General features: G+C 37.5%; 1 protein-coding gene across 2 annotated transcripts; it reads left to right on the top strand.

Moving 5' to 3' along the window:
- The first annotated feature begins 1128 nt into the window (after positions 1 to 1128).
- On the top strand, positions 1129 to 20434 carry lpar2b (lysophosphatidic acid receptor 2b). 2 transcript variants are annotated; one of them, XM_041983548.1, is made up of 6 exons: positions 1133 to 1220; positions 1410 to 1508; positions 7411 to 7902; positions 10601 to 11095; positions 13996 to 14255; positions 19644 to 20434. In XM_041983548.1, the coding sequence occupies exons 3-6, from the start codon at positions 7647 to 7649 to the stop codon at positions 19704 to 19706; spliced, it is 1074 nt and encodes a 357-aa protein (XP_041839482.1). In that variant the 5' UTR covers positions 1133 to 1220; positions 1410 to 1508; positions 7411 to 7646; the 3' UTR covers positions 19707 to 20434. The 2 variants fall into 2 exon arrangements, with proteins under 2 accessions (XP_041839481.1, XP_041839482.1); XM_041983547.1 differs by having other exon boundaries at positions 1129 to 1508.
- The last annotated feature ends 4202 nt before the right edge of the window (positions 20435 to 24636 follow it).

Raw genomic sequence — 24636 nt, 5'->3', positions numbered from 1 at the left:
TCCTGGACCTGGGCTTTAAATGTTGTATTCCTCTTGTCAAGCCGCTTCTGAACAAAACACGTCGCGTCTAACCTGGGCTAAAGAAACAATGAGCTGGTCTGTTCAGCAGTGGTCCAAAGTGCTCTTTTCTGATGTGAGCAAATTTTGCATCTAATTTTAGAAAAAGAAAAATGTTTATTAGTCCCTCAGTGGGGAAACTGCTTTATTGCAGCAGTACAGGTGCAGTAAGCAGAAGCACACACAATTTCACTGCTGGTGACTGAGAGCAGGGTGTCAGAAGCTATGTCCACATTGGCAGAAGGGGCACATACACTGCTATCACAACTCCCATGGCAGATAATATGGCCTCATGCTAACCGCCAACAGGTTAATGTCTCTGCTGCACAGTTGCTGTTTAACAGCGCATTGCCCTGGTTTACACCATCTCACATTCACAAACACAGCTTGTCCTATACTTACACCATGTCACTTCTGTCTCAGACAGTTGTTAACAGTTTCTCAACTGTAGAATAGTATTAGGCTACACAAATTTTTCTTCTTCTTTTTTTATAGTTTGTTGCTGTTTCTATCTTTCTTTCTCCTTTTCTTGTTCCCTTAACTGACCAACATTTTGATATCCAAGGTGATATACACTTTGATATGTAGGCTATGTAATATTTTTCTCATCTTTATTTTTTGTCATTAATGAAAATTTTTTACACTGCCAAAAGTAGACTAACACAAAACTTCAGCGAAGATTTTAATCCATCTTTAGCAGGGATCATCAACTCTGGTTCTTGAGGGCCGGAGTTGATGATCTTTAGTGTGCATTGTTTTGTTGTTACAAGTGAAAAATAAAAATAATTTTGACTCTCTTTTTTCTTCCATAACATTCTTCTGATTCAGCTCATAACTTCCACATATTAATAAACCCCAGGTGACCTTGATTATTATTAATGGGAAAAACCTCCTACTTAAATCATGATATCGCCGCCGCTCTCTCCTGTCAATCACTCCTCGGCGCCACCCTTATTGGCTGATACGTCTCCTCTTCAGCCAATAGGATGCAACTGGGGGCGGGCGCCTAGTGCTCAGGTTTGTAGAGGCAACATACCAGAGATTCAATCCTCTCGTTTGTAAGAACGAGCCGGCCAGAGAGAGGGAGAGAACTAGAAGCAGCAGCTGACGCGCGGGTCTGTGCCGCACCCTTCTGCTCCTCCTGCGCGCGTTTATCTGCACAGGTAACAGCCTCTCAAATTACCGGAAGCCAAAGAAAAGTACCAACCCAGAGACGGAGACTGTATGACCTTCGCATTTAACTTTTTAGGTGGTAAAAAAAAAAAAAGACTGAAAAGAAGCTTCGACACAACCTCCTCCAACACAACAGTTTCTGTGTTTTCTTTGCTCCTCTTGTTTTTCTCCGTGTTCAGAGTTTGTTGGGAACAAAGGGATCCAGGTGCGGCAATTGTTTCACAACTTAACATGATCTAATCTGGATATCCTAGAGACGAGTTCACACTCAGTGAAAGGTGAGTTCAGTTGTGTACTTATATTTTTTTAGATATTGGGATAAATAACTTGTATGGTTTATAATTATGAAGTTGAAGTGGGTGTATTTTTATTGTTTCTGCCCGGAGGTCCTATCAGTCTCAGTTTCGGGCAAGTCATTTAGGTCTGAACATCCTCTACTCTGACCATGCCCCTTTTGAGAAAGGTTTTTTTTTTTATCCAAACAGACAACTTTGCCCTACGCTTTGCAAAAACAATGTTATCTTGTTTCTGTACAAGATAAGACATTTAATTTTTGTATCTTTCATCAGCTTCCTCATACCTCTGCTGCACATTTCGCAGACTCTGCGCATAAAGCACACATGCGGTTAGAAGGTGAAATTTCATAGATAAATTCAGAACTCAGATGTTTGTATTTTTTTAAATTGTCTGCACAATAAAATGTCATTCAATTAGAACAGCCCAACAAATTTACCAGTGTAAAGGTTCTGCTGCTCAGGGTTTGTTGACACGCACAGCTAACAACTCTGGAAGTCTTTGCATAAGGGAAACAAGGGCAATTTTGTACTAAACGGGATCTGGTTTTCCTCTGTCATTTAGGAAAATAAAAAGTTTTGTATCAAGCCCATACTTTCTGTAAGGGGGGAAAAAATTTAACATTTACATTAAAGTCTTTAAAATGTTTATTTTGTCCAAATAATACTTTCCAGAGATTGTTTAAAATTGTGATAGACCTGTTGGCTCAGTCCTGTCTTGTTCCCCATTATGTGAACAGATGATTAATTTGATCAAATAAAGAGGAAACCATGCACTGAGAGATTTCCTGTCAGTGATTTAGGTGTTTTTTTGTCTTCTGAAATCAGTAATTACATTTACCAATCTAAATCACATCAGATAAGCCAGACCACCTAACCAACCTGCCTACACCAGGGTTTGTGTACCAGTGAGTTTGAATAAAAAAAACTAACTTTTTTAAGCTGTACTGAAGTAAAGATTATTTTAAATGGAGTAAATTCAGCTCAGAGTTCAGAATATCTCTTCTCTTGCTTAAGGGCTCTGTGTTTTTCCGAACAGTTTTATCATTTGATTACTTGTTTTTGTTTAAGGTAAAAAAAACACCACTTCTAACTGACAGACCACAGTTTTTTTTTTTTTTTTTCCATTGCAGTTTAGGAAAGTCTGCTTGTTCCTGTAATTTAAATAAATGAAGTAGTTGTGATGCAGATGACAGCAAGTCAGAGATGACACCAAAAAAAAAAGTGCCTCCTTAAAAGATGAGTAATAGGTGCCACAGACCTTAAATGTCCTCGTCTACACGGAAGTGTCAGTGACTGTGTGCATGTGTGCTTTCTTGTGCTGGAAGACTCCTCTTCCATTGTAATGCTGACTGAAGTTGAACTGCTAGTCTCTCCTTTCAGAAGGAGAGGAGACTCGGGTGTGGCTTTTCTGGTAATGACCGGTTTGCATTCAAACTGGTGTTTACTGATTCAGCTTATCCATTCACACACAAATACAGGCACACGATGCAAGGAAAAACAAACAAACAAAAAAAATGCAGTCCCTTGGAGCCATGGTGGAAGGAGCATAGCAAACTTGTTATTGGAGTCATGTATTTGCATCTCAGACAATAGTACAAAAGGCTGAAGGATATACACAGTTTACTGAGCTATGCAGGAAATAGTAAGATTAAATGTATTGATAGATAAACTTTAGTGATCCCTTGACTGGGATGTTTCTTCAGCCAGTATACAAAATATGCAAATCAATGGATAAAAATGTATACTCAGTAAAATTCAAAAGAATCCTAAATGTAACAGAAAAGGAGATGTAAAATATACATAAGTTAGGAATGCAAATGATCATATGTACATTGTTATTCAAGTAAACGTAAACATAAAGAAAGTAAAAGTAAACAACAAAGCTTAGCAAATGTCTAACAATTAAAAACTAGTTGGAAAAACAAGTTTGAACAAAAGTGTGACAGAGCGATGCCTATTCACACTGTTCCCTGTCTGCCAGAGAAGCGTTATTGAACAAAGTGAAAGCAGATGGTAGGAAAGATTTCCGATATCTGTCAGTAGGACACCGAAGCTGTCGCAGGCGCTCTTCCGTTTAGCCAGTGTTTGACGGAGGACGGTCAGGGTTATCCATGATGGCTAACACTGCTCTGATGTCCACCTACCACTTAGATATTGTAATCTATTTCTGTTCAGAAGAAAAACCAACAAAAGCAACTAAACATATCCCCAACTGCAAGTTAGTTGATTCTGTAGAGACCTGAACTGAACAGCTTTGTTTTTGCTGTTCAACCAAAAGCCTGTATTAGAAAGCAGGTTTAGAAGTTTAGTTGGGTAACTTTAGGTTCACTTCTGGATTTTCATTGTCATGAAGCTGGTTAAATCATTATCATGGTATAAAATCATGGAAACTTTCATTGGAAACCTTACTTACTAAAGGACGGATGAGATTTAGAATAAGAGGAAAGAATGTGTAAAAACACCTAATCCTAAACATCCAGTCCTGTTTATATACTAGTGAAGATTCTCAATCATCGATGTCTTGTTAAACAAAATGAAAATGACAGTTTTTTTTTTGCTGAGGAAGCCCTTTAGATGAGCTGTATAACATCTTCAAGAACCAAACAATAGAAGTCCAGTTGCCTTAATTCAAGCTCCCTCAAGCCTCTTATAATAAGACTTATAAAAAGATATTGGTCTTTCAGTCATTTTAAGTGACTGCGTAAGCCCTTCCAAACTGACTACTTGGATAAATCTGATGAAGCTATTTCTAAATGGAGGAGAACCCTTAAATATGAACTGATTATTCCAAACTAAATACATTTTTTATTAAATTCATTACTGAGCTACACATTTGCTTTGTAAGCCGTGTGTTTATAAGGATGCTGAAGTTGGCATTGAAAGATAAAATAAATGGCCAAAGCCAAATCTGCACTTCAGAGGAAGACAATCTGAATGTGGCAAAATAAAATAAGCACTGAGAGATGCAGGCAGGTTTGAATTAATCTGCCCATCAGAAGGATTTACCCTGTTATAAACTCTAGTTCAGCCTCTGAACTGAGGGCTTGGGTCAATAGTAATGCAAAATTGCCTGCATAAAAACAGCTGAACCTGGACACAAAAAAGGATTAGCATCGTCCTTTGGTTTGCTTTTGCACTGCACTTTACTTAAGCGAGCCAACGTCATGCATATACAGCAACTGCTCACTAGGGGCAGTATTCCCCCAAACGTCCATTAAACAAGAAGGAAGAAGGAAATCCATCTCAAATGTCAAACTCGTATCACCTTTTACAGGCTGAGGATCACGGAAATGTGGCACTGAGGCTGTCGGCAATAAAATTAATTCATTTGCACCATAAAGAGCTGGTGCTCTATATATCTACATAGTGTATGGATCCAGTAGGCTACAGAGAGCAAAAGAAGGAAAACTGTCTTCCTCCAGGCACAATTCATGTCAGGTAGCCACTTGGATAAACAGCTTCATTGGAGTGCAGTCAAACAGAGTTTAACAAAGTAAAGACTAGTGAATGGGCTTCTCATTCACACATCTTCATTCCTTTTTTTTTGTCCAGACATCTTCCTCAATCTGGTAAATTCTGCTGTGGTCTTCCTCTTTCCAGTTTAAGCTAACTTTCAGCCAGTTTAGCAGTTCACAAAATTCTTTTTCTCTTCCAGTGTAAGAATAAGGCACCTGGTTTCAAACATGCAACTATTTATTAGGAGTGTAAATCACACTTTTATCAAGATACAATATTCTGTTGATTCAGTGGATAATGGTGTGACATTTACCAGTATCTCAAATTCTGGAGCATTGGTACATCCTTATTAAACAGAAGGCTACCATCAATATTCACCTACAGAACTGTCTGTCCTCATACATCAACATGGTTGGCTGCATTGATCTCTTTCCATTAGACACTGCAGCATATTTGGTGTAGAAAATGCAGAAGTGAAGAGTGGTTTCTGTTGTCTGCTTACAGTCGCTGGTCTAGTATCTGTAACAACAGCTTACTGCTGCATGTTGCAGACCTGAGCAGGCTTTTCAGTGTCCAGCATCTAAGTTACACAGACTTTCCAAAGATCTAGCTGCGATATTGTTGAATGAGAGCTATGCTGGTTTTTGAGCATTTTTGGAGAGGTTATATATTCAAATAAACTTGGCATCTATGCATCAGGGCTTTTTAAATTCAGCTCTTATAGCTGCAACACTCCAATACTGGTAGATAAGACAGTTATGATGTATGAACAATGTCATACTCAGACATTTTCAGTATAGGTAATTTCACTATATGAGCTATTTCATGTTGTTTTGTATTTGCTAACAAACATATTTCAGGATGAATTCTAATGTACTTTTAAACATCAGCCTTAATTCTGTGCAATTGTTTAGTACAAAAAAACTACAAAATGAGTCTATGGATAGTTACTTTTGTTGCAATAAATCGAATAAAGGTTAATTTAGTGAGAATACTGGGAATCGATGAAATAATAAAAATGTTCAGGATCTCTTATTTTGTGCACCATCTTCCTCTCTGAGGTCAGCAGCGATGTTTCTTGCACTGGCATAACAACGTAGCTTTTCACTTCCTCTCTACTATTGATGTGAATTTGTATGTGGTGTGCCTTAGTCAGTCATGCTTGCACACACATTTGATTTATATCTTTATATAAAAGTCTAGTTCTCACTTTCTCTTAGTACAGTTTTTATCAACTTTCTCTAAATTTTTCAGTTATTGCTCTGATCAAACTTCTTTTTCCTCACACTTTTGTCTCATTTCATTCTTAATCTAATTAATTCTTACTCTACACATCTTTTTGTTTTTGATTTCGGATTTCTTTCTGCACACACTTTGTAGAAGAATGATGTTTCCCTCCCTCTCAGTGTGTGTGCGGGCTGCATCATGCATGTTTGGATTGAGATTGAGTTTCTTAGCTGGATTGTGTAATTGTGAGGTGTGTCTGCTGCAGAGAGCTGCTCTGCTGTTTCCATTGTTGAGGGAGTTGTACTTGGAGCTGGAGTGTCATCGTACTGCTTTTGGCTTTGACAGGAAAATGAAGATTATGCAAGGGAGTGTTGTTGACCCAAAATGCACCAAGCACCCACTGCAAGTTTACTGTAAACGAGTGGATTAAAATCTGTTGATGTTGGTCATGTTTTGAACAAATGTTGTGAGAGTTAAAGTTCTGACTTTTTTTTTTAATTTATTTTTTCTTTTATTTTTATGGCTTTGCTTACAGGGGTGCAAAGTGGTTCAAGCTGCTTTTGTAAATTCAGGGTTTAAACTTACTAACCCTATTCTTGTTCTTGAAGTGCATTAAAACAAAAAAGCACAACTAAACTGAAATTTTTTTCGCTACTCTACTCTTACCTGATGTGGTTACTTCAGGTCGGCTAAGTTACAGCCTTGTGTGTGCAGAATTTCTTTTTGCAACCCTTGTAGAAAAATGTCTTCCCATACACACTGGAACGGGGATAGTGGCAAGTGAAATGGGCAGATTGAACTCATACCCTTATTTTAACCCAACTGTGTTTTTAACAGTGCCGGGTCACTGCTATTGCAGAGTTTGACAAGCGTCTCATGTTTAGCTTGCACAAACTAAAAAACAGAACAGAAATCTCATCACATTATCAGAAATGTGAAGACACTGCATGTCAAGAGGTTTTTTTTTTACAGTAAGTATGTTCATTATTAGCTTAAAATACAGGCATAGCCTAAATCCAGGATTTAATCGCATCCTTATGCTCCTGACCTGTTCATTACTGACTTATGAAGATTCTCGGCATCACATCACTGGATGCTTTTACTTAATCAAAGAACACTTGTATATTAAAATGTTTATGTCAGTTATATATATATGATGTCTGCATTTGCTTTCTTAAAGTAACACATGATGTCTCCACAGGCTGAAAACGTGGATCCAGACCTGCAAACAACCAGTACAGTAAAGGCCTCAGACTTCAAACTGGATCCTACCAGTCCCCATCTGTCCATCTAATGGCATGCCGATCTCCAATCCAGCGAAGAGGGCAAGCCTGATATCTGCCCTACAACTTCCTCTTTGCGCCTTGCCTAACAAGTTTCTCTCCTCTCCATTCTCTTCATCTCCTCTCTGATCCTACATCCACCAGAGATCTCAGAATGGATACGAGGACTAATGATGTTGACGGGTGCTATTTCAACCGCAGTATCGATTTTTTCTACAATCACAGTGGCAAGAACATCAGCCCCTTCTGGCGCACACGAGACTATGTGATTGTCAGTCTGGGCATGGGAGTTTGCTTCATTGTTATTTTTTCCAACCTTTTGGTCATAGCCGCCATTTTAAAAAACCGACGCTTTCACTTTCCCATCTACTACCTGTTGGGTAATCTGGCTTTGTCGGACCTCTTCTCAGGTAACACGCTTTACTTTCCTGTATCTGCTTCTGTGCTGGAATTTAAATAATGGCTAGATACATTAAAGGGGATAGCTATAACTTTTTCATCAAAAAAATAAATTTTTCAAAAATAATACATCTAAAAGAACGTCTAGAGGGGTGCAGAATAAAAGGATTTATTTGAACGAAAAATATAGGATATAAAAATTGTTTTATAAATTTTGATGGGTCCAAAATATATAAATATTTACATTTGGTTGCAATGACAACGACTACACTAAATGATTCTAAGCCAGTAGCGTTAGTAGGTTGATGTCACGTGAGTCGGAGCTCCAGAGTTGCCAGATCGATAGCACTGTCTAGAAATGGCATCTACCAGTTACCTTTTTCAAATTAGAGCGGACAAAAAACGAAGCAGGACGAGGTTGAACATTGGTCAAGCATTTGAGCGTTGGTGCCGCCTGAAGGAAGAAAAGGGGCTTAAAAGTCACATGGAGGTTGCCACTTTCCGTCTTGACCAGTATTTTTTCGTCAACGAAGACAAATTTATTTTGTTGACGAACCTTTTTTTTCATGACGATAACGAGCTAAAAATGGCTCTCTGATGACGAAAACATGACGAGACATTTGTGATATTTCGTTGGCGAGACGAAAATGTTCAAGGGTTGATTGTCCAACATTAAAAATGCACGACATTTCAGCATGGACATGGGAAAGTCTCGGCTAAAGCTTTCATTCTGGTAAAGGATTATTATGTAAAAGCATTAAGGTTAACTTGTTTTATGAATTACTTGTTATAACCTGTCAACCTTGAGTTCACTTTTTAATACGTATTATTGACCTAAATTAATTTGTTAAAAACTAATATTTTTTTTATTTGACTAAAACTAGACTAAAACCTTTTTGCGTTTTCGTCGACTAAAACTAGACTAAAACTATCAAACCTAGAAATGACTAAAATGCGACTAAAACTAAGCATTTTCGTGATGACGACTAAAACTAAGACTAAAACTGAGATGACTGCCAAAAACAACACTATTCTCGACAGGTAATAAGTTTTACTAATGCTAATGCTAATTAATGGTCAGCCTTACTGTAACATTTTAATGCTCATTAACGGTCAGCCAGTACTGTAAACTGGCACAGGTGTGTTGCAGCGGGTTTGTCCATGTTTGTTTGTGGTGAGTTTTTTCTTTTTGCAGTTTTCATTTCAAGCTGCTGCTTAATAAATACGGTTAGCTTCAGCTCATTCATGTGGATTTTTGGCACATCTGGCAACTTGTAGAATCTAAGGTTGGCGCGAGAGCGAACGAGTGTGAGTGCGACACCTGCTGGTGGGGAGGAGTTAAAGTTGTAGCTATCGCCTTTAACTACATTATAACATTGCAGGCCACCAAGGTGAAGTAGTTCGTAATTTTGCTGTTTATATTCTATTGTATTTAGCTTATATTCTATTTATATTTAGCCTATATTTCTATTTTTCTTCATGTCTTATTTTATTTCACTTATTGCCCTCCTTCTTATGGCTCAAACCGGGACCTCAGTTCTAATTTCGTACCATAAACATGTAAATGTGAGCTGGTATGACAATAAAGTTCCTTGAATCCTTGAATCCTTGAATCCTTCTAAAAGCACGAGTAAAAGCACCAGGATTTGTCTTTTGGTTCTTGTACCTCTTTTGACTGTTGTGACACCAGTTAGTCAAAACTGAGATAGCCTTTTGCATTTAACTAATTTGTTATATTTGGAAGAACTGATGGTATTAAGTGTAAGAGATGGCTGACAAACACCTGAGAAATTGTGATGATTCAGAGATATATTATCTTTTAGTTTCTATCATAGCTTCCAGCTTTAAACACCACGACAAGCGACTATAAAACTGCATTGCTTGTGGTATTTATTGTGTCACTCCTTCTTTGGTAAACTTCCTTATTTTTCACTGTCACATTGAAATATCGCTCTTTTCTTTATGTAAAACATGCAGCTCTGTATAGCATGCAGCTCCAGCAATGAAGAGAGTTACTCTCCTTCATGCTTTTTGTCTACATAACGAATCTCCATTTGGTCTATTTCTAGAGTTGGCTCCTTTTCAAGGCCATAATTTTATCACTCTATGGGGTTGAAGTGTAACACATAGAGGCACTGTCAACCAAAACCTCTGACATTTGCTGAACTGATAGTGAGTCTGGACTGTGTCTCTTTGAAGAGGCTTGTGAAAGTTGATGGGCATAAATATTGCACTTTGAGTCATTTTATACTAGAAATGTGTTACAGAAATAAACGTGCCTTCCACGTGTGTGAAAGTTGACCTCGCAGCAATAGATTGAAAATGCTGCTTACATAGTTAAGAAGTATTGTGTTTTGACTCGTCAGATCTGTAGCAGGCCTGTGAAAAGCCTTGACCATGTAGTGCTGAGCTTTCTTTCCCTACGTCACAAACCAATGTTTCCTCCTTAGAATTTAGCAATCCTATAAATACAGACTGTGAATACAAAGTCCAGTTTAGTTGAATAGTTTGATCATGTGCATAGTTTATTTAGTTACTATAAATAGTTTTTTATTCATTCATTGTTTTACTCATACGGCAGAGAAAGTTATGAAACAGATGTTTGGGATTTTGCCATTCTGAAAACCACAACTTGAGTCTACATTATATGCAAAAGTATGTATCTCTGGTTTTAAATTCGTAATAAAATCCTCCCTGTCTTTTTCACAGGTGTTTCATACCTCCACTTGATGTTTCATACTGGTCCCTGGACCATTAAGCTGTCTAAGTACCAGTGGTTTGTGCGGCAGGGGCTGATTGACACCAGTCTCACAGCCTCAGTACTCAGCCTCCTGGCAGTGGCCGTTGAGCGTCACCAGACCATTTTCAACATGCAACTGCACAGTAATATGAGCACCCGCCGGATTCTCGTCATCATTGTGTTCATCTGGCTGGTGGCGATTATACTGGGCCTGGTACCTACAGTGGGCTGGAACTGCCTGTGCGACTTAGACAATTGCTCCACCATGGCACCACTGTACAGCCGCAACTACCTGGTGTTCTGGGCTGTTCTCAATTTGCTGACCTTCTCCATAATGGTGGTCGTCTACATCCGGATCTTCCTTTATGTGAGGCACAAATGCCAGCAGATGTCACAGCACACAAACCAGATAAAATACAGAGAGACTGTGTTAAACCTGATGAAGACAGTCCTTGCAATCCTGGGTAAGAAAACACTCACAATACATACACACATCAAGGATTTATCTTAAAGTTTAAACATCTGATCAAACTGATTTTAGGTTGTAAATTCTCTTCGCTCTGATGGTTTACCTGAAACTACATATGTGCTGCTGGTATCATTGAGTTCGAAGTTTGCTTAAAACTGAAATATAAACAAAGTGTTAGAGAATTATAGATTTGTTTCCCTTTTTTCTGATCTGTGAAGACCATCTTGTAGCAAGAAGCACAACAAGGTGTTTGGAAACTTCCACTGCTTTTGTGAATAATCAGATCAAAACTGATAATGTGTGAAATAAAATGGCTGCAAAGGACATAAAAAAAAACCATTACTACTGACTAATGCTTTTTTTTTCATGAAAAAGTCAAATTTAAGATTGTGTAGAAAATGTTATTTTAGACTTGATTTAAAAATCCTCACTTAAGGCCGCCTCTAAAATAGAATATTTTCTGTGAAGTCATCTGTAATGTTCAACTTTGTTTAAGTAGGCTCTGTGTGCAACATGAACTAGCACAGTTTGTCCTTTAATAAAAGAAAAGAGAGTAGAAACTCATCCTCTGCTCTGGACAGATGGAGCTGTTCTAGATGCCTCATCAGTTTTTTACATTTTGCTGCAGCACCAGCTCATGAAGAAGACTCTATTTACATTTTAACTTGCACAGTCATGTGGAAAATTGAAAACATCCTCTAAAACAGATGCTAATTCTTGCTAATAGCGCCTTTGTTAAAATTCCAGTTACAGCTCCAATAAAATTCTATACATGCTTACAATTTATATTAATCTAATGTTAGCTTATGCATGTCTATTTAAGAAATGATTAAATGGAGATTCAGTACAAAGTTAGCCTTTTAATAGATAAAAAGAGGAAAGCGAGGAGGGAAATGACATGAGTCAAACTGGTCAATTCGATCTCTGTGCAGCTGCTCTTTCCAGCAGATCCTCTTATCTCAGGACATTCCTGCAGCAGTTCTCGGTAACAAACAGTATTTACTACTGCTTCTATAAACATGTTTCACAGCAAGTTTGTCCTCTGTTGGAAACCAGTGTGGTGGTGTTTAATTCGAACTGCATAGGTGATCCATTCTTTCTCTACATGTTTTTATTTATTTTCAGTAAAATAAATAGTGTGGAGCCTTAATAACAGCCTTAGTCCATAAGATGGATTTTTAAGTTTGTGAATGGAGAAAGGTCAGACAAGACAAAACAAATTAAATCATCACATGCCTCCTCTTCCATCCTGTTTTGATCCTAGTCCCATTGTTTCAGAATTTGTTCGACACACACACTATATGTCTTGGTGTAAATGTTTTAATCTAATTGATTGTGGACTTGCGGCCTAAATTTCACCTCCACACAGACTGTAGATCCATGTTGCTGAGCTAGGAAAACAGAAATACCAGTTACTGGATGTTAATAATGTTCTATGAATATTTGCATTTTTAATGTCAACATTTTGTCTTTTTATGAAGCCCCTTTCAAACAACCATGGTTGACCAAAGTGATGTGGGATCGTTTGAAGATTGTTCGAGTTTTGGAGCTAGATTTGTTTAAATTTGTTGACCCCTCCGCTATCTGTGGGAGTTTCAGCAGTGTTTATATTATAATTGAGAGTGGGCAAAGCAGTAAACTAACTGTATGAACTGCATTTTACATTTTTAGTGTTGGCCCATGTACACCTTTTTGCCCTAAACTTGAGGCTTGAGGAGTTGCTTTGGTTGAAGTCTGTCCCTTTTCTTATTATTTAAATTGTTTTTATAGGACATTCTGATTCAGATTCTATATGTAGCTCTACAATGAAGCATTAAAAGTACAAAATTAACATATGAATTACCCACCAAATATACATTCAGGACCTCTATTACAATTGGGTGACCATTCAGAGGTTTTTGTTAATTATTAATTTTCCTAAAGGTTCAATTGAGAAACAATATTACAAGGAAACATTCCCACAGATTTTAAATCTAAAGCCCCTCCAACCTATGAATGCGGTCACAGGCTGCGAATGCATGTCCCTATCTTTGTCTGTACTTGTTAAGCCAGCCCCTACCACCACTACATATCCACCTCCACCTCCTTTTTTTTTTTTTTTCCTAACCTTGCTGTGGCTTTCTGTTAAATTATCTTTAGTCTGCTCTCTTTGCCAGCCTCCCTTGTCTCTGCTTATTTACTGTGAACTTTGGATTAAATTCCTCAGAAATCTAAAGATATTACACACCTTTGTTCTGTCGCTCAGCAGCCAGTATCCAACCATTTGGCTTGTGAGGCAGGCAAAGGGAAACCCAGAGCGTGTCTTGACAGGGTGCTGCATAATTCAGGCACTGTTACAGACAACAGCTTCAACCCATGCCTGTTTGACACCACTCTGTGTGTGGGGGAGTATAATCCAGTCTTTCCATATTTGTGAAATTTTGAACTTGAGTGAGCAGTTCTGGCTTTTCCTTACTCTGCAGGTGAGGATAAAGTTTAGATTTCAGTTTAAGGTAAGTTGTGATTGTGACAGGGTTACGTTTCGAGTATGAGGAATACATGATGTATGTGCGAGTGTGATTTCCACAACATTTTATCGTTTCCGACCCCAGTTTGTTTAAATGCATATATTAGTACTCAGTGTGCTGCAAGTATGTGTGTGCATTCCTCAGCTGCCCTATCAAATATTATGATAATGAAATCTGATCATGCCGACTGTATGACTATGTCCACAATTCACTCCCTTTCCCCTTCAGAAACCACCTACTTCTTCACATTCTTTACAGTTCTATTCATTTTCTTTCTTCTGGTTAAACTTTTCATTTATTTTTGGTAATCTGTAACTTGTAGATTTCCTGTGTTATTTAAGATCCTCAGATGACTTTATATTCTCTCACTCTCCCTTTCCATCTACAGGCTGCTTTGTGATCTGCTGGACGCCAGGTCTGGTTGTGCTGCTGCTCGACGGTCTGGGCTGTAAGGGTTGTAAGGTGCTAGAAGTCGAGAAGTACTTCCTGGTGCTGGCTGAGTGCAACTCCTTCGTCAACCCTATCATCTACTCCTTCAGGGACAAAGACATGAGAAGCACCTTTAAGAAAATCCTGTGTTGTCTTTGCCAGCGAGACAGGAACCCAAGAGGCTTCTCAGAAGTTCACTTTAACACCTTGGAGCAAGAGGTACTGTCTGGGAGTAATGGAGCTCATGAAAGCAATCACGAACAAAACAACCACTCACACTAATGACTGTTTATCACATCAAAGCCCTGAAATCACACTGACTTTGAATAGATGACGATCATGAAACCTGACAATTAGCTGGGTGCTTCTATTTTTCTTTTTCTTTTTTTTTATATCAACCTATTAAACAAGGTTAATAAGACACTGATGTTTAAAGTGAGAAACCCGTATCTGCAGCCATACAACACTTTAAAGCTCTGTTCTCCACTCTTGGGCTCTATCTGGGCACCCTGATGGCTCCATTTTTTATTTTGTCCAGAGCAAATCAATAATTTAGATAATTAACCTCTTAAATTATATTAGAGCCATCTATGGATACAAACACAACTCAAATGGGACTCTTGTTCATTTTCTGCTTTATCTGAGAAGAAACGTGCTTTTCTTTTTACATGGTTGTAAATGACCGTTAAAGCGTTGTACACACAAACATGGGTATTTTGACAGGCTTGGCATTTTCTATGTTTTCTGTCTTTGTGGGTTTTTTTTTTTTTTTAATCTAAATTGGTTCTTGGCAGTGTTTTTTTTCGTCAACGATGACAAATTTATTTAGTTGACGAACCTTTTTTCATGACAATAACGAGACGGTGACGAGCTAAAAATGGCTCTCTGATGACGAAAACATGACAAAATTTCGTTGATGACTGAGACGAAAATGTTCAAGGGATGATTGTCTGATATTAAAAATTAAAAAATATTAAAAAAAACGACATTTCTGCCTATTGTGAGCATCATCTGTCAGTCAGGAATGCTGCTGCACCTTGGCCACACCCACCACCAGACGTGCAGCGCACACAGACAAGCAGTTTATTTATTCATACATAAATCATGGCGGCAGTGTGGAAGAAGGGGTTTGGTGGAAGCAATGAAACGATATATGGACATATTTTAACTATAATCCATCATAATTTCACTGGCAGACCAGGTCAAGTTGAGCATGTGTTCCTCATCCATTGCTCATATTTTGGACATGTGTATGTTCAGGGTGGAGTATTACACTTAAGAAAATTCTCCGAAATAAAGCCACAGTTACCAAAGTAAGGATGCTGTTTGTTTTTTAGAAGTAATTGATTCCACAGTTAGCACTTTATCTGTGCATTGCATAACCCTATGTAGATCAGAAAGTATTTGCTGTTGGTTGGGAAACCTTCTAAGTCTAAAACCATTGATTTTAATTATGTAATTACTGATGAAAATAACCAAACAACAAGCTCACAATGTGTTGCTATATATTGAACTTATAGATCAGCTATTTTCTTGTGACGTTTTTGAATGAAGTAGGGCATCAGTTAATGAAAAAAGATGAATTATAGGAATAAAAAGGTTTCTGCTCGACAGCAGTTAAGTTTAGCCCGGCAGCATTGCATCCCTGTTGATGGGAAAGTCTCGGCTAAAGCTTTCAGTCTGGTAAAGGATCTGGTTATTATGTAAAAGCATTAAGGTTAACTTGTTTTATGAATTACTTGTTATAACCTGTCAACCTTGAGTTCACTTTTTAATACGTATTATTGACCTAAATTAATTTGTTAAAAGACTAATACTTTTTTTTATTTGACCAAAACTAGACTAAAACCTTTTTAAGTTATCGTCGACTAAAACTATCAAACTTAGAAATGACTAAAATGTGACTAAAACTAATAAGCATTTACGTCATGACGACTAAAACTGAGACTAAAACTGGGATGCCTGCCAAAAACAACACTTGTTCTTTGCCCCTGAAAACACATATTTAAAAGTTGTTCAAAACCTCTGGTTACAGTTTTGTCATGTGAACAAGGTATTTGGGTTTTTGGGCTTGCCATGTCAGATTGTGCACTACTATCTCCTTGGTTTGATAGGATTATATACACTGATGTCGTTGTAGACATAGCAACAAGAGATGCTAGATATTGCCAATGCTAACCTTGTCATTGAGACTTTTTACATGTCAGTACATGTACATCAGTTGCTCTCCAATGATATTGAAGGGGCATCACAATATTCTACAGAGGTCACTGCTACATAATCTAACTCAGAACCAGCTGATAACATCCCCAGTTTTACATGAGACTTCATCAGACCTCTAGTTGATAGATATTTTTGACAATAATGTGATGGTTGCTGGGTAATAAGGTTCCTCTGTGGCTTGCTGTCAGAAAAGTTGTCACACACAGAACTGACAGGAAGGGACTTTAAATGTCAAATAGGCCATTTGGAGAATTATTAGATAAACGTGTGCCATTTAAAACTCGTTAACTGTCACTGTGGAAAACTGTGTTGTGGTTGTGTTTTCTGTTCCTTTGTGGGTATTTCTTGTAGACCGCTATGTAGATATGAGTTTGTCAAAATAACCATGCTGACGTGGACTAAGACACTGGGGGAATTCTGCGCCCAGCTTGGCCAAATTATAGATGTGTGCAAGAGCTGTGTGTGGCTTCATGTTTATGGTGTAACTAGCCTTTATAAATGTGAACTAACCATGTTTTTTTCTGTACTGTTTGAACTTCTGCTACATCTGTCTTTGTGGTGCATCTATTGCTTGGTGCTGCTGCACTGAGTGAGATAACGTGGGAATTAAGCAGATGCAGATGTGCTGAAAATCTTGATACATGGCTAAAAAACAGACCTAACTAAAATAACCTAAAGCTCATTCACATTATACATTTGCTCTGGAGAAATAATGGCAGCATTTATTGATTATCTGAGCCATTATCAACATTGTTTTTCTGCATAATGACAGCAGCTTTGACTCATTTGATTATGAAATTTGGTGTTTGACTCCCTGCGTACTGAACATTAAAACTTGAACTTTAGAACATTTTTTGTCAGTGGTTTCGTGCAGTGTTTTTAATTTCCCCCATGTGTAGGGCGTCACATTTTTTGTTTCACTTATGACACCAAAATTGGATATTTTGAACAGAAGAGACTTTTTTTCCCCTTCTCATATCCTAGATTTTGTGAGAATATTGCTATGAAATTATTTTGAGCAAACAAAATGACATTTCTTTCAGGGTAAATGTATTTATTTCCTTATTTCATGTTGTCACCGCCCTTTTACTCAGTTTAGTGTGTCTAAAAAAATCTCCTTCGTGTCCTCTTTTGCTAAAGAACACCATATTTTCGTATAAAAGCTGAGTTTTGTCATTTTAGTTTTGTATTGATCTGCTGAGTTTGGGAATGGCCATGAATAAAAAGAAATATTAATGCAATGCTACTGTACGAAAACAAGATCAGATTAGTTCATATAGTGTTATTTGTTTTGTACATTTTGTTATTATACACCTCTTTGCTATTTTTTGTTTTATTAATTATATAACCTTGTGGCAAAACTAGCAAATTAGAAAGAATTGAAATTGGTGCGAACTACAGTGAGGAAAAAAAAAAAAAAATGTAAAGAGAAATGCATAACTCAAGATACAAGCTATGTTAGTTGGACAAGCTAACTTAAGCCTCTGTGAATGCTGGTTGTGGAGCATTCCTACAGCACATGCAGCTTTGGCACTTCACAGACAATGAAGATAACATTTCAAGGTGGGGCATCTCGACCTCATGTTAATGTGAGGCTGAGAACAACTACAACAGTCTTATCTTAAACTTTGTACAGAACACATTGTGTGATTGCATTATTGCTGAATTTACATATTAATGCTGGGCCTGACAGGGGTGGGGAGAACAAATGAAGGGAGAGAGTGGACGTAAGAAACAAAGTGAAGTAAAGAGGGTTTAAAAGGAGGCAAAGATACAAAAGGTGGAAAACAACCACAACAACTGTCCAGTCAAACCCAAAAAGAAAATTATTTCAGGTTATCCTATTCATACACCAAATAGCTCTATGACTTCTGGGTGTTTTTATTTTTCTATTATTCGTAGTGCACTCATTGTTGCAGCTGAACTTGCCGCAGTTACTGTGCATGTTGTTGTTACTGTCCCATATCTGTCCCATATCTACAGTATGTCTCTGCTCTTGCTCCTGTACAAGTCCTGACACAGAAATTCTGCACTGAGTCTGAATGAAATTTTTCTTATGACAACCCTGTTCACATGACATAGTCTGTAATTATTATATATTATACATACATACATATATACATACATACACACAGCTTATGTTTACAAATGATCTACTTCTTTTCTAGGACACATGTTCCACTATTCTTGCAGATAGAATTCCTTGCATATGTAAGTTAATCAAGCCAAAAAGTCAGATTTTCCATGAAGCACAGTTCTGCAAAACATCAAGGAATGACCTTGATCAAACTCCTTAGATCTCATAAAACATACCGTTAATGGCCTCACTGCCTCACGCTATAAACAAGCCTCGTCTTTGGAATTATGCAAATGCTTGGACTCATACTGTTGCCCCATGCATTTTTTTTCCTTAGTTCAGTGTGACCACAGTATTTCTGTGTCCTCAGTGCAGCCTGTTAATGTCTGTCTTAGATTGTGTGCTTATGTTTTAGTGTCTTAAACCAGTCCAGATGCACTGTGGTGGTTAGAGTAGGTCACGCTTTTTGCCACATTTCCTCTGACTCGTTACTCTGGCATGTGTATAAGTTGGAAGCATGCACTCTTTCTTGCATATACACACACCCACAGGAAGTGTAGTCACGAATATCTTGTTTATGTGCACATGCATATTTGAGTAAGAGCAGTGATTCACAGAAACATTGTTTTCTGTGTTTTTTTTCTTTTTTTGACATTAAGATCAAAAGGGAACCTCGAACGGGAAGGAAAGCAGGATTAGGCCTTTGTCCTTACGGTGTTGTGATAGCAAAGTATGCAGTGACGTATGTAAATAAACGTTTAACCTTTCACTGGCAACAGTAAATCATTTAGTGTAAGTACTCTTAAAGGGAATTGTATTACAAGAAGCTGTGTAATGGGTGATTGTAAATTCAAACTACATTATAATTGTCTGGAATTTAAGTAACTGTTTTTACACATTGTGTCAATGTAAGCACACTGATGGTATATAACTGAAGTATTTTTATATTATTGGGGGTTTATTTCTGTAAAAACATTGGTACACCTAATAAGAATAAATGGACAATATGACAACTTGTGTGATTTGTGTGCTCATGTCTGCCTGCTTTGCTGTCTGTTATAACTGCTCTTTTGTGATAATTGTGGAAATGTACAATCTATGGGACAACATTTAATTTAAATCCTTCTTGTCCCAGCTACTCTTTTTGCCAGTTCACACATCACTAACTCACTCTCTTGTTTTTCTCTCTTTGTTTCTCCTGAACCTAATCTCCCAATCTTCATTTTTCTTTCACCCATATGGTCCTTTACCTCATTTTCAACTCTGGCTTCATACCTTTTAATCTGTCTCTCCACCGCTCTCTGTAGAAATCCAAGCGTCATACTGTCCAGAGGACAGAGGAGTGCAACGGGACACATCTCATACGTTAAGGCTCTGAAGACACCACTTCTTCTTCAGAGAACTGGAATTTAACAGTGCATTTACAGCATGCTCAAGACATGCATACTCAACTGACAGGTGAAGTCTGCTGACCTGTGCATGGCTAAATGAACAAGATTCAAGAAGTGTTTCTCCCCAGTCAACAGAGTGACATGGATCATTCTTTTTCCTCTGTTCCCAGTTGACAGGGGTTTACTGAATGTATGTATTTATAAGGGAAAGAACTGACTTTCAGTACTAGTTGGTACTGTTAACAGCCCTGTCAGCAGATGTAAGGAGGCATCCCCCCCCTCTCTAACTACTTGCCCTTTTACTGAACATGAGGAACTGTTTAAGACACTGACTCAATGTTGAGATGCTGTCACAGGAACATCTGGAAGACGTTGACAGTGAACAGAAGAAATGACTAAAAATATGTAGCCGGTTACAAAGCATGTTATGTGGAATGTAAATGGCTAATAAGCCCTGGCACGCCATGTGTATACAAGTGCTATAGGTTGTCAGTTTTGTCAGGTGAACTGAGCTCAAAATAATTTAGCTGTTAATGTAATAAAACAAGTTCAAATACTCTTCCATTAATCAGTTTTTGCTGATATTGCTTTAAACTTTGATCAGAGAAGCCTTTAGTGAAGCTGTGGTAAAGATGTATAACAGCCTATAGTGCAAAAGATTGTGTTAGATTTTTGCTAAAGGTGAACTAACAGCTCGGTGTGTGAAATGCTTGGAAATGATGATGTTGATGGGATTTATTCGCACCTAATAAATGAGACATTAACTGTTTACCTCATGCTTACTAAGTTGTGAACATTTTATTGGTGTAAAAACAGCCTATTGTTTGTTGATCAACTATATGTGACTCGTTCTTTAATTCCCATAACATTACCCACTCTACAACAGATTTTTCTACTTGATCATCAAAGCAGTCATTAAAACTCTGCTCATCAAATTAGTTTTTATTCATGTTTAAAATTCTTTAAATTTCTCGTGCTAATCAGGATCAGCCTCTTAAGTTGGATTGCAACAAAAATATTTAGATTTTCTTATGTTTTAAGTAGATGTACATATTTTGTATCATAACTTCTTAACCTTCAATAAGTGGATGTTTATTTCTGAATATGAACGTGAATACACTGGTTTGTAATGCTGCCATTTATTTATTTATTTTTTTTTTGTTTTGTTTTTATTTTTTTATAATTAAAGCTTACCTTGCTCAATATTTTTTTTTGTTTTTTTTTATTATTTTTTGCTGCACACTGTAAATTGTGCTAGAATTATGCACAATATTTCTCTTTAAATTGCTTCTATTATAAAATTGTATTTATGATGATCTGATGGTTTCCATTGTATTTAGTATTTGATGTAATCAGCCAGATGAGCCAAAGGCAATTCCATATAAAAGGATATCAAACAGAAAAGTTGTTTTTAGTTTTTAACTCTATTTATTGGTACATTTTTCTTAAGCAGAAGGGAGCAACCAGGACAAGATAGTAATGGAGAATGGTAGTAAATACAGCCCAACTTTTTAATGTCAATATCAAGTAAAATTTACATCTTTGTGTAAACTGTAGGAAACATACTGGTTTTAAGTCGCTGTAAATGTCATTAAACAGTTTTAAGATCACGTGTGTTGGTGACTCTGCTTTAGTTTGTTCACCAGTCTTTATTCTGTCTTCTGCTCCAAGCTTGTTTTCTCATTTGGGTCCCGTTTAAAGGCTAATTTCATGATATTTTTCAGCTTCTTTTTAGACATTTTATCCTCGTTTTCTGTGTTTGGATTCGCAGGTGATGGCAGAACTTCTGTTGGAGCACTGAGCTCTTTGTCTTTTTTAGAAAATGTATTTTTTATCTGCTCTCTGACTTGGCCCAACCCCCCTCTGTCCTTTTCCTTCCTTCCTGCTGAGGCATTTTGCAAGGAGTCCCTCCTTATGTTAGCAAGGGAGAGCCTCTTCAGCGGTGTTGACGCTTTCTTGTCTTTCTTGTCTTTTGTCAGTGAGAATCTCTTCTTGAAATGATTGTCCTTCTTCCGTTTGTTTGAATTGAGTTTCTCCAGAATGCTCTTGCTTTTCCTTTGGGGTAGTTTGCTCTTCACTTGGCTAAAGGCTTTTTGAAGAGGTGATTTCTTCTTTTTCCAAAAGAAGACACTCTTCATGGAGGATCCACCCATAGCCCGTTAATCTAAAGGAGGAAGAAACATTAATTCATGAACCAGTTTATTCATTTTTATCGGCCAAGACTGAAAATCTCAGAGGGAGCAGGAGATATGTTTTCATGACTTGTACAATTTTATTTAAAAATTTCATATAAACATTACTCAAGTTTCTGAAAAGCAGTTGTGGAAAATATTAAAGAAAAAAAAAGTCCTTCAAGCTGATGATTAAATCTCACAATTACTTACTCTTTTGCTCCTAAAGTTTGGATGTTGTTGCCTCTTTTCTCTTTTACATACAGGTATACAGTATGCGAAGATCCAAAACTCAGACCAGAGTTATAAAGACGTTCGTTACATTTAGTCAAGAAACCCACCAGTGCATTAAATGTTAAATCTACTTAAATGAAAGCATACAAGTGAAACAGCTACAGAAGCTTAACTGTGGATATAGGCTATTCAGTGTTGGTGCAGTTAGGAGAGGAAATGTTGATATCAATGAGTAAACATATCTTTATCAGCACAATTACTAGATACAGCTACAGAGTAAAGTCTTAATATAGCCTTTAACGTGTTTAAAAGAAAACAATGCTATGTAAAGAAAATGAGGCTCTTGAAGTTTAACGTAAACAAGCCACACACCTACATACAGATAAAGGTACTTACTCTCCTCAAGTCTTTGCAGTCAGCGTAACAGTGTTTTTGTGCCCTCTGTGCTCAGGTTTAAGCTGAAAGTCAGTGAATCTATTCTTACATTTACTATCACAGGAAGTACCTGAAGAAGCAGATTAGATACTAGTTTCACTACCTGCCCTGTATCTGACAGATCAACGAAGAAACTTCCCCCTTTTTCTCTCACTATGCAGTCACATGTTATTCACAAAAAGCACCAACTGGAAGAATGAACTGGTTCTGTGACATTCTCCGAGGCTGATGCTGTTTTTGCTACTCCTCTTTGGAAGGCACAGAGCAAGCTTGTCTTTTGAAATGGACTTTATAATTGGCTTTCAATTCTTCAGACCTGCTCTGTAGAATTAATTGTTTTCTATGGGCTCTGAACAGTCTTTAGATTTATTATACAGCCATATAGACAGCTGTAGTAGTAAAGCAGAGATATTAGGTTCTTGTCAAGTATATAGCATGTCTGTAAAGAAGGTCTGGGCCTATCAATGCATTCTCATCAGCTGGAGGGAATATCAAGAATGTGACTAAAAATTAAAACAGGCATTTGTTTGTCAAATAAATAATATTACTGTAAAAAGGGGACTCTATATCAGCCGAAATAACAGTTTTGGTGGTTCAGTATTACATTGTGTTAATAGGAAAACAACCTGGTTATACAACTATGGTGTCACATGTCCCAAAACTAGAGTCAAAATCATTGTCATACACCAGACTCTCTTGGTACAAACCATGAGAAAGATGTTAAATGAGACAAAAAATGGCAATAAAGACATTAAAAAGACCATTTTGATTCATAAAATGGCCTCAAGTGCTACTTGCTATTCATAAAAAGATACAAAATGGCCAATCAGAGAAACGTTTTTTGTTAAGCTGTGGTAAAGATGTATAACAGAGCCTATAGTGCACAATGCCACCACAAACTACATAACCCAGTTATGATCCGTTGACCCAGTGTTGTAGAAAAAGAGGCCTGTCTCCCACAGCTAACACCACGTACGCCCACGTGGTTCAGACTCTCACAAGCCCAAACAGACCCCTCTGTCTCCAAACCAGCTTCACAACTTAATTAAACAAAGTACTTTTAACTCACCAGACTTATCTTTCAGACTATATTTTGAGTTTGTTGATTTCGACGATGACTTCCAGAGAACCAAACGAGGGTCCCCCTTTCAAAAACAACGCCTGAAAATCAGGTTCGGGTCGGTCAGACACCGTCTTTGGGTCCCCCTGGTCACTCGCGAAATCCTGCCGACAACGCCAATTGTAGAAAAATTACCAAGAATCCGGAATGAGTAAAAGTATATAAGGTTTATTTACAGGAGAAGTATTGAATAAAGAATTACTTGCAAGTAAAGAGAGTGGTCGTCCCGACTCGCATGGAGTCGGGAGAGACTCCAAGGATTCATCAGAGAGAAGCTGTTTTATTCAGCTGGTCCCCAGCTGAAGGTCAAACAGTAAAATAATAAATGAGGAATAGAAGACTTAGTGGCGCCACTTTCTTCCAGTTTTCAGACAAAGCCCACATACCACAACAAGCTGATATCCCAAACAACTATTGCTATCTAGCATGTCGAAAACCAGTCTCAACTCTGCCATATCAGAGTTCTGGGAAGAAAGTGGTCAGTCTGACCTCACACACACACACACAATGAAAACTGTATCTTCAGTATTCTGTAGAATGAGAACACAATATAAAAATGTACAAGTGAATGGATTAACAATAATAAATTAATAGAGAAAACTGAATATACATGTGATTATTATATGAGTATATATAAGTGATTAACATATGCAGCAAAATTTCTTTCACACCAGTTAATCTCATGAACTTGGTGACAGGAGGGTTTACTGCAGAACCGCTGTCTGGTTATGTTAGATTTTTGCTTGAGGTGAACTAACAGCTCGGTGTGTGAAATACTTGGAAATGATGATGTTGATGGGATTTATTTGCACCTAATAAATGAAACATTAACTGTTTACCTCGTGCTTACTAAGTTTTGAACATTTTAATGGTATAAAAACAGCCTTTTGTTTGTTGATCAACTACGTGTGACTCGTTCTTTAATTCCTATAACATTACCCTCTCTACG

Source organism: Melanotaenia boesemani, chromosome 4, assembly GCF_017639745.1.
Source record: "Melanotaenia boesemani isolate fMelBoe1 chromosome 4, fMelBoe1.pri, whole genome shotgun sequence".
In the NCBI taxonomy this organism is placed as follows: domain Eukaryota; kingdom Metazoa; phylum Chordata; class Actinopteri; order Atheriniformes; family Melanotaeniidae; genus Melanotaenia; species Melanotaenia boesemani.
The sequence above is the reverse complement of the archived record's forward strand: the minus strand, read 5'-3'. Positions and strand labels throughout refer to the sequence as shown.

Bases quoted from the DNA above. Each gene is read 5' to 3' on its own strand.
- lpar2b (XM_041983547.1), top strand. From the start codon at position 7,647: ATGGATACGAGGACTAATGATGTTGACGGGTGCTATTTCAACCGCAGT. The intron at 11,096-13,995 runs GTAAGAAAACAC...TTCCATCTACAG, and splicing joins GACAGTCCTTGCAATCCTGG to GCTGCTTTGTGATCTGCTGG. The intron at 14,256-19,643 runs GTACTGTCTGGG...CGCTCTCTGTAG, and splicing joins TTAACACCTTGGAGCAAGAG to AAATCCAAGCGTCATACTGT.